The sequence below is a fragment of the Sturnira hondurensis genome, unplaced genomic scaffold, assembly GCF_014824575.4.
Source record: "Sturnira hondurensis isolate 20B ecotype Veracruz unplaced genomic scaffold, ASM1482457v3 Scaffold0016418, whole genome shotgun sequence".
Lineage (NCBI taxonomy): Eukaryota > Metazoa > Chordata > Mammalia > Chiroptera > Phyllostomidae > Sturnira > Sturnira hondurensis.
In genome coordinates, this window is record NW_028089049.1 from 1 (window position 1) to 11,305 (window position 11,305).

The 11,305-nt window shown below is 38.1% G+C and overlaps 1 protein-coding gene across 1 annotated transcript; it reads left to right on the forward strand.

The window, feature by feature from the left end:
- Window positions 1–8,703: 8,703 nt before the first annotated feature.
- LOC119000887 (uncharacterized) lies at window positions 8,704–10,762 on the forward strand (the record flags this gene model as incomplete). The annotated part of the gene is given in 6 exon segments (XM_037066032.1): window positions 8,704–9,268; window positions 9,270–9,438; window positions 9,441–9,649; window positions 9,806–10,327; window positions 10,329–10,497; window positions 10,500–10,762. Coding segments are annotated over 6 exon segments (1,897 nt in total), but the record flags the coding sequence as incomplete, so codon positions are not given.
- Window positions 10,763–11,305: the final 543 nt, after the last annotated feature.

Below are 11,305 nucleotides of genomic sequence, written 5' to 3' on the forward strand. Positions count from 1 at the left end.
AACATGGCTCACACTGTTTTCCCCACCCTAGTGATTCTGTGATATCTATGCCACCTAATTTTCAGGCCCACTGAAGCTGTTTGCAGTGAGTTTTCCATACAAATGTTTTTTCTTGGCCCATGTTTCAGATTTTTCTAAATTCTTTGAAACAAGCAGCATCTAGCTTCAGTAAGCACCATTCCTCTTGATAAGTTGCCCCAGGCCCAGCACTATCAGCTACCAGTCTTAGTTAACAGCTTGGCCTCACCTGGGAACCGCTAAGCCCAGCACATGTAGTAGTCATCTGCAGATTTCTTTGTAGCTTATGTTGTGTGATTCTGGACAGAACACGGGCAGTCAATGATGTTGAATGCATCAAGAGCAACCAAGACTCAACTACAACAGAAAGGTGTACATAGCCCACATGGTGAACACACCTTGAGTACTCAGCTTCAGCAATAGAGGAGGCTGTGTCACTGGACCCTACACAACACCCACTAAACTAGGCCATATGACTAAGTCTGGGAGACATAGTAGCAAATACAGGGAGGCTGCCAAAGAGTGAAGGAAAAGAAATATGGCCCATATGAAAGAACAGAAAAAATCTCTAGGAAAAGAACTAACCAAAATGGAAACAGGCACCTACTAGATGCAGAGTTTAAAATACTGGTTATAAGGATGCTCAATGAAGTTAGTGAGAATGTCAAAAGCATAAAAATATCAGTCAGAAACAAAGGCTACACTAATTGAAGTAAAAGAAAAATTTACAGGGAATCAACATAGAATGGATGGAGCTGAGAATCAAATCAGCAGCTTGGGATAAGGAAGCATTATAAACCAATCAGAACAGCAAAAACAAAAAAGGAGACCAAATGAAGGAGGATAGTGTAAGGAGTCTCTGGGACAACTTCAAGGGTACCAACACTTGCATCATGGGGGTTCCAGAAGCAAAAGAGAGCAAGAAATTGATAACGTATTTGAAAAAAAAGCATTGTGGCTTTGATTTGAATTTACCTCATAGCTTGTGTAGTTAAGCACATGTTCATGTATTTGGTGACCATTTGTATGTGGGAAGTGTCTGTCTGGGTCCTCTGCCCATTTTTAAATTCAATTGTTTGTGTGTGTGTGTGTGTGTGTGTGTGTGTATGTATGTGTTGTATGAGTTCTTTATATATTTTGGATATTAGCTCCTTATCTGAGGTATTGTGTGCAAATATCTCTGTCATTCATTTGGTTGCCTCTTTATTTGTTGATGGTTTCTTTTGCTGTGCAGAAGCTTTATAGTTTGATATAGTCGCATTCATTTTTGCTTTTGCTTCCTTTGCGTTTGAGGTCAAATTCATTAAATTCTGTCCAAGACCAAAGACCTACCTTTTTTTCTATGTAATTTAGGTCTTTTATTGAGGTCCTTGTTTCATTTTCCATTAATTTCTTGTGTATGTTGACAAATAGCAGTCTAATTTTATTCTTTTGCATGTGGCTTTCTAATTTTCCTAGCACCACTTATTAAAGAGGCTTTCTTTTCACTATGACCAGTGATGCTTATTTGGTTGGGGTTGACCCACAAAGTGAAAGGTCATCAGTTTGAGTCCCAGCCAGGCACATGCCTGGGTTGTGGGTTGTATCAGGGCACATCCAAGAGGCAACCAATATTTCTGTCTTACATTGATGTTTCTCTCCCTCTTTTCTCTCTCCCTTCCCCTCTCTCTAAACATTTTGGAAACAATAAATAAAATTTTAAGAAAATTAAAGTTATGTCAGGGGACAATATTAATAGCTGGAAACTGGAAGGATTAAGAAACTGATTTTTGAATTAGTGTTTCAGGATTTTTAGGGTATAATTCCAAGAGGAGGATCACAGTTTCAAAAGGCATTTCCATCTTCAGTGTTTTGAGGAAATTCCATACTGTTTTCCACACTGGCCGCACAGTCTGGATCCCACAAGCAGTGTACTAGAGTTCCTTTTTTTCCCACAACCTCACCTGCACTTGTTTTTTGATTTGTTTATGATGGGCATTCTCAATGGTGTGAAGTGCTACCTCACTGTGGTTTTAATTCGCTTCTCTCTGATGGTTAGTGATGCGGAGCATATTTTCATGTGTCTATGTGCCTTCTGCATGTCCTCCTTGGAGAAATGTCTGTTCAGGCCCTTTGCTCATTTTTAATTGGGTTGTTTGTTTTTTTCTGGTGTGGAGTTGTGTGAGTTCTTTATATATTTTGGAGATAAAACCCATGTCCAAGGTATCATTGGCAAATGGATTTTCCCATATAATTGCTTCCCTTTTCATTTTGCTGATAGTTTCTTTAGCCATGCAGAAGCTTTTAAATGTGATGAAATCCCATTTGTTTACTCCTTCTTTTATATCCCTTGTCCTAGGGGATGTATCAGTGAAATATTGCTGCATGGAACGCCTGAAATTTTCCTGCCCATGTTCTCCTGTAGGACTTTTATGGTGTCACTTCTTATATCTAAGTGTCTTATCCATTTTGAGTTTATTTTGCTACATGCATAGTATGGTGATGAAAGACAAATACCATATAATCTCACCTATGATTGGAACCTAACCAACAAAACAAACATATGAGAAAAATAGAAGCAGAGACATGGAAATAAAGAACAAAGTGACAGAGTGATCAGAACAAAGAACAAAGTGATCAGAGGGGAGAGGGAATAATGGAGGAAACAAGGTGAAGGGGCAAGTCAAGGAACATGAACAGAGGACTTATGGGCACAGACAATAGGGTGGGGATTGACTGTGGGAGTGGTGGGGGTGGGCAGGGGAGAGCAACTGGGAAAAGGGTGGGACAACAGTAACTTAACAATAATAATAATAATATAAACTTAAAAATAAAATATTAATAAAATAAAATAGAAAATAAAATGAAATATAATGCCTTAAACAAAGAAACTGATTCTTAAGGTAATACAGTATTTGAGATGACAATTGACTAAGCTAGTTATTACATTTGTTGTATGGATACGAATAAAATGTTGGAAAATATATGCAATCAATAATTAGTGGAACTGAAAACATAAATTTCTTGGGGGTAAGAATGACATTTATTCTCTACTTAGCTAGAAGAAAGTTGATTAGCTTATTTGTAAATACTGTACCTAGAGATTCTACTTTAACTCTACCTGTTTACTGCTATGTACCTTTCAAAACATAATACTACAGCATTTTAGTGCTTGTTATCTATAAAAATATATTAATTTTTATTTTATCTTTGAAATAGAATATTGAATTAAAATTTTTTTCCTATTTAATCTGTTGATTACTCTGACCTTCTTACTTCTTACAATAAATTGAACAAATGATATTTATAATGATCCTCTCAAACTTGTAAAAGCCACATTTTTCCCTTGTATCAATTATCTTCATGTATATAAAAAGGGAAACAGGCACAAACACAGATAGAAATTCTAAGTTTTCTTTAGTAAAACATATTATTTAAGGATATTCATAAATCTCAATCACAAAAGAATTTTGTGAGTCAAAAGTTGTTATCTGCAGGAAGTTGTACTACAGATATGTAAACAAAGAGAAATGAATGACAGTTTTTTCTTCTAAGTCATTTTAACCAAGTGTGTGTACTATTTAATAGCACTAAAATTAGAAATATTTAATTATTTTAATAAATAATTCACTTTGGTGGTTCTGTGGAAGACCAAATGAACATATAGGAAAATAAAACAGCTTTTGGAGTGTCAAAACAAAGAGAAGTGGACATCTGACAGGAATTGGGAGGTAAGACCAATAGGAGTTGGTCATGGGTGAACACGTGAGACTAAGTTAGGATCCTGAGTACTGGGCTGACAGTCAAGGCCAGGCTGTAGGTCTAGCCAGTTTAGGGAATTAGACAGTGTTGAGGGTGGGAAGCAAACACTGTAGGTCAGGGACCAGATAGGAACCAGTGCTCACAACTGATGCAGTTAAGTCTTGAGGTTGACAGTAGAAATTAAGAGAATTTGATGACAGTAGAGGTTAAGAGAACTTGAATTTAAAACTTGGATTGAATTATTCCACTTGAGTATATGGGAGAAGTATCTTGAACTTAGATTCAGGTTACTCTGTAAAATTAGGATGATGGGAATTCTTAGCTCACCAAATTATTGTGAGGATTGAATGAACATACGTAAATACAGTGTTAAACAAGTGATTGGCAAAGAGTAAATCCTGAATGAAAAGTTGGTTAGTATTTTAGCAGAATTTCCATCGAGTGGTGCATCAGCAGGGTGAGACAGAACTTTCTAAAATAAGGGTAAACAAGAGAATTAGCTGAGCCTTCAGGTTGAAGACAGCTGTTTCTACCATCACCCATCTACTCCAATAAGTCACAAGTCATCAGTAGTCATCCCTTTGAGGCATGTGGATTAACTCTGACCCGGAAGTCATTCAGACCTTTTTACTTCAAAATTCTACATCTACAACTTTAAAGATTATATATATATACTTCTTGCTAGGAAAATATATACATGTTTTATGATTTAAATAACTGTGTTATTTAAATTTCAACTTTACATGGCATTCCACTTCAAGGATCCCTGAGGCACCTAAAGGAGTGTCTTACACATAACACCACAAAACAAATAAAATACCCATACATCAAGGGAATAAAGCTAAGGTTACCATTTTATAGTGGAAGTTTATTATTACTGAACCTGAAATAGCAAAGTACACACAGAAACAATATTTAGCTATGAAATAACTTACCATTCATACCCTCAATGACTATCAACTAGAAGTGCACCAAATCTAGATATTAAAAATTGACAAGTTCAAAGCCCTGGCTGGTGTAGCTCAGTGGATTGAGCGCGGGCCTGTGAACCAGAGGATCACGGTTCGATTCCCACTCAGGGTACAAGCCTGGGTTGCAGGCTGTTCCCTGCAGGCCAACTCCCAGCAGGGGACGCATGAAAGGCAACCACACATTGACATTTCTCTCCCTCTCTCTGTCCCCTCTAAAGATAAATAAATAAATAAATAAATAAATAAATAAAATAAAAATTGACAAGTTCAGAGGACTTCTGGCCAAGATGGAGGTGTAGGTAGACACACTGTGTCTCCTTGCACAACCAAAACAGGACAACAACAAATTTAAAAACAAAAAAGAACCAGAACTGACAGAAAATTGAACTGTATAAAAGTCTGACAACCAAGGAGTTAAAGAAACATTCATCCAGATTAGTAGGAGGGGCAGAATCAGGCAGCTGGGCAGAGAGGACTCCTGGCAAGATGGCAGCTGGAGGACTGGGGTGGGCATGGCTGTGACTGGCGGGCAAGGTGGCAGCTGGCATACTGGGCGGTCCCACATTTGTGTGCAGAGAAACCAGGAGGAACAACTGGGGAGTGAGACAGACCACACAACTCAGAGTTCCAGTGAGGGGAAATAAAACCTCAAACCTATGATTGAAAACACCTGTGGGGGTTGAGGTGACAGTGGGAGAAACTTCCAGCCTCACAAAAGAGTTCATTGGAGAGACCAACAGGGTCCTAGAATGTACACAAAACCACTGATCTGGGAATCAGCACCAGAAGGGCCCAATTTGATTGTGGGTAATGGGGGAAGTGAGTGAAAACCAGCAGAAAGTGGAGCAAGTGGCATTCTTCCCTCTGAGACCTCTCCACATACAGTGCCACAACATAGTGTATGAATTGCCCTGCTCCATGACTAGCTAAGGCTCCATCACTTACTACTTAAAAGACATACAAAGACAAAAAAAAAAGGCCCAAATGAAAGAACAGACCAAACCTACAGAAAAAATATTACTAAGTGATGAAGAGAAAGCCAACCTATCAAATGCACAGTTCAACACACTGGTAATCAGGATGCTCACAGAATTGGTTGAATATGGTCACAAATTAGATGAAAAAATGAAGGCTACACTAAGTAAAACGAAGGAAAGTGTACAGGGAACCAATAGTGATGGAAACAAAACTGGGACTCAGATCAATGGAGTGAACCAGAGGAAGAAAGAAACAACAAAACAGAAAAGAATAAAGAAACAAGAATTCAAACAATGAGGAAAGGCTTAGGAACTTCCAGGACATCTTTAAATGTTCAAACATCCAAGTCCTAGGGGTTCCAGAAGGAGAAGAGGAAGACCAAGAAATTAAAAACTTATTTCATCAAATAATGAAGGAGAACTTCCCCAATCTGGCAAAGGAAATTGACTTTCAGGAAATCCAGGAAGCTCCGAAAGTCCAAAAGAAGTTGGACCCAGGGAGGAACACACCAAGGCACCTCATAATTACATTAATTTAGCCAAGATTAAAGATAAGGAGAGAATCTTAAAAGCAGCAAGAGAAAAGGAGACAGTTACCTACAAAGGAGTGCCCATAAGTCTGTCAGATGGTTTCTCAAAAGAAACCTTGTAGGCAAGAAAGGGCTGGAAAGAAGTGTTCCAAGTCATGAAAGGCAAGGACCTACAACCAAAATTACTCTACCCAGCAAAGCTATCAATTAGAATGGAAAGGCAGATAAAGTGCTTCTCAGATAAGGTCAAGTTAAAGGAGTTCATCATCACCAAGCCCTTATTATGTGAAATGTTAAAGGGACTTATCTAAGAAAAGGAAGATACAAATATGAACAGTAAAATGCCAACAAATCCACAATTATTAAGAAGCAAACCTAAAACAAAAACAAAAACAAACTAAGCAAACAACTAGAACAGGAACAAAATCACAGAAATGGAGATCACATACAGGGTTATCAGTGGGGGAGTGGGTGGGGAGAGAGGGGGAATAGGTACAGAGAATAAGTAGCATAAATAGTAGGTAGAAGATAGACAGAGGGAGGTTAAGAATAGTATAGGAAACGTAGAAGCCAAAGAACGTATATATATTACCCACAAACATGAATTAAAGAGCCGGGGGGGAATATAGGTGAGAGGGGGTGGGCAGGGCAGATGGGAATAAAGGGGGGGGTGGGGAATGGGATGAATGTAATAGCATAATCAATAAACTACATTTTTTAAACTGACAAGTTCTAAATTAACAGACCTCGTAGAGATTAGTTGTGTTCATGTGAAGTGGACTGTCAATACTCATTTGAGACTGTGACAATGATCCCTGGTGCTTTGGAATTCACATTTGATTCTCTACAATCTCCAGAGATCTATCCTCAAAGGCAAACAATAATAAAAACATGGTAGTATATAACAACAGTGATTTTGAATTTATTGCTGGGAGATGAATCAATTTCTATATCAAGAGGTAAAAATTTGGCTTTTGTGAATAATCTGATGTGATGATTTCCACTTCCCTTTTGCAAACACTTTATACTCTAAAGTTGTACTCACAAGCCAGTGCAGAAACAGGGCAGATAGATATAGTCCAACAGTCAGCAAGCAGGTAATCTTAGCTGACAATCCAAATTCTGTCTCCACAGTGTGTCTAAACAGGCAAGATCCAAGGGAGCAGGATTCCTCATTAACCCAGCCATGGGACCAGAAAATCACAGGGCCTTTCACACTATGTAAACCTGGCACTCAGCCTTAATGCTAATAAATTTACTAGTTTTGAGATGCTTTAGAGACTTATTGTTTGTAAATATTCTGTGGGAAATCTTCCTTTATTCATTGTTTTCAGTGTTTTAGCTTAGAGGCAATCAGATACTTTTGACCAAGTCAGGAATATACAGCCAGGAAATTGGGAGATGAGGATCAACCTGGCTGTGAGCTGGGTGAACCTGGATAAACTTCTAAACATTTTAGGTGTAACTTTATTCAGCTGTATATTACGTTGAAACTAAAATTATTTCATTCCATAATACTCCAATTATAAAGTATTGTTATATTAGAAAATGACTCAATTTGTTTGAGTAAACATATTTCAATTATGTCCTAAATGGTAAGCAAATGTTTCTGGTAGTAATTTAGACTGATATTTCAAACTACTTGAAAAAACAATGTTTTAATTGTAAATGTTAAATATACATAATAAATATATAGTACTTTATTCATAAACCTAACTTGAAATTCCTTTCTATTTCTTCTTGGTCCTAGAAAATTTTTCTAATTTTCATTTGAAAATGGTTTTGTTTTACTAAGAGAAATTGTGAACTTTGTGATTAACTAGGCACCCATTTTATACACTAGCTATCAAAGAGTAGAAAAGATACATTTCATTTATAGCATATTACTAAAGAAATATACTAGATTCAAACTGTCTGATATTCACAACTAGCTTCTACTGCTGGATATGTAAACTTAGGTAAATACTTAACATTGTTAAATTAAGTTTTTTCATCCACAAATAAAATAGAAGTTTTTAATGTTACTTCATGACAGTTAACATAGAACTATACATGTAAAATTCTGAACTGTGCCTACCATTAGTCAGCTTTCCACAAATGTTAGTTCTTAAGTCTCTATTACATGATCTTATATTTATACATATTTATTTTTTGTTGTAGTGAACATTCCTTTTTGCTATTCTCAAAAGTCTTATGTTTAGATTAAAAGCCACTTTAAGTACATTTTATAAATAGATACTATAAGGAGGAAAGATCTACATTATTTGAAACAGGTTCTCTAGTGTTGGGCTAAAAACAATTGTTAAAATATATAGACTCATTATACATAAATATACACTATGGGCTCTAGAGCAAAAGGAAGTTCCAAACTTAGCTAGAATAACTTGTTTACAATGACCTCCATGTGTATTAAAGAAAATGAAACCATCGAATTTCTGATTTCTTTAATATAATGTTTCATCATAGGTTTGTTTTGGTAGCAGCAACATTATTTCATGGATTCCCTGGGCCCCAGAACCACGCTGTACTGACAGACTTCATTTTACTGGGCTTAACTGATGACCCAGTCCTTCGAGTCATCCTCTTCGTGACCATCCTCTGTATCTACTTGGTGACCATATCTGGCAATCTCAGCACAATCCTTCTTATCAGAATCTCTTCTCAGCTCCATCATACTATGGATTTTTTTCTGAGCCACTTGGCTTTTGCTGACATGTGCTTTTCAACTTCTCTCACAGCCAATGTGCCTGAAAATTTCCTGGTGGAGAAAAATCCAATCTCCTATCATGGATGTGGCATGCAGCTTCGTTCAACTGCTGTCTTTGGGACAATCGAGCGCTTCCTTCTGGCTACAATGGCATATGATCACTTTGTGGCAATCCACAACCCACTGCTTTATTCAACCAAAATGTCCACACAAGTCTGTGTTCAGATCCTCATGGTGGCTTATGTGGGTGGTTTTCTCAATTCTTGCTCTTTTACTATTTCCTTCTACGTTTTACTGTTCTGTGGACCAAATCACGTCAATCATTTTTTTCTGTGATTTTGCTCCTCTAGTGGAACTCTCCTGTTCTGCTAGCAGTATCCCTGCAGTTGCCCCCTCATTGGTCGCTGGCTCCATCATTGTGGTCACAGTGTTTGCCCTACTTGTCTCCTACATCTACATCCTCATCACCATCCTGAAGATGAACTCCAACAGGGGTGCCACAAGGCCTTCTCTACCTGTGCTGCCCACCTCACAGCAGTCACTCTGTATTTTGGGACTATTTATTTTTTCTATGTGATGCCCAAGTCCACCTTCTCAAGTGACCAGAACAAAGTGGCATCTGTGTTCTACAATGTGGTCATCCCTACGCTGAACCCCATCATCTATAGTCTCAGGAACAGTGACATTAAGGGGGCTCTGAAGAGAGTTTGGCAGAATATTTTTGTAGTGAAGTTTGATATTTTTTATGATTTGATATAATAATATGTCATAAACAAAACAACAAAAGGAAATTGAGTTGTCTGTGGTCTAAATATATTGGTCCATATGTGATTATTATGTGTGTGGAGCTTCTCAGTGAAGGTAGGGGGTGGANCTGTACTGACAGACTTCATTTTACTGGGCTTAACTGATGACCCAGTCCTTCGAGTCCTCCTCTTGGTGACCATCCTCTGTATCTACTTGGTGACCATATCTGTCAATCTCAGCACAATCCTTCTTATCAGAATCTCTTCTCAGCTCCATCATACTATGGATTTTTTTCTGAGCCACTTGGCTTTTGCTGACATGTGCTTTTCAACTTCTCTCACAGCCAATGTGCCTGAAAACTTCCTGGTGGAGAGAAATCCAATCTCCTATCATGGATGTGGCATGCAGCTTGGTTCAACTGCTGTCTTTGGGACAATCGAGCGCTTCCTTCTGGCTACAATGGCATGTGATCACTTTGTGGCAATCCACAACCCACTGCTTTATTCAACCAAAATGTCCACACAAGTCTGCGTTCAGTTCCTCATGGTGGCTTATGTGGGTGGTTTTCTCAATTCTTGCTCTTTTACTATTTCCTTCTACGTTTTACTGTTCTGTGGACCAAATCATGTCAATCATTTTTTTCTGTGATTTTGCTCCTCTAGTGGAACTCTCCTGTTCTGCTAGCAGTATCCCTGCAGTTGCCCCCTCATTGGTCGCTGGCTCCATCATTGTGGTCACACTGTTTGCCCTACTTGTCTCCGACATCTACATCCTCATCACCATCCTGAAGATGAACTCCAACAGGGGTGCCACAAGGCCTTCTCTACCTGTGCTGCCCACCTCACAGCAGTCACTCTGTATTTTGGGACTATTTATTTTTTCTATGTGATGCCCAAGTCCACCTTCTCAAGTGACCAGAACAAAGTGGCATCTGTGTTCTACAATGTGGTCATCCCTACGCTGAACCCCATCATCTATAGTCTCAGGAACAGTGACATTAAGGGGGCTCTGAAGAGAGTTTGGCAGAATATTTTTGTAGTGAAGTTTGATATTTTTTATGATTTGATATAATAATATGTCATAAACAAAACAACAAAAGGAAATTGAGTTGTCTGTGGTCTAAATATATTGGTCCATATGTGATTATTATGTGTGTGGAGCTTCTCAGTGAAGGTAGGGGGTGGATTTTCTGATGTCAAAGGTAACTTCAAGGCACATAACAGTAAGCTGTTGTTAATAACATTAACTTAGAAACAAAAAAACATGAAAAAATACTTAATATGTTGAAAATCCTCTTAAAAGATCATTTATTTTTTCAAAAGCTATTCTCTACCATAAGTTAAGGTTATTATACCTCCAAGCTTTTACTGCTGTGCCTACTTACAATAGCAGCTTATCCTGAAATGAGAGAGATGCTTACAGTTACAATTTTGTATTGATGCGGACTCTCGCCAGCAGAGTCCACGGTGTTGTAGATGCAACAAACAAATTCACATGGACTACAGAAGTCCTGTGGAGAAAAAGGGATGGCATGGCCACTCTCTGAGAGAGAGAGCACCTCATCCCTTGCCTGGACAGGCTTTTATTGCTTTCCAGTAGCATTACATCAAAGAA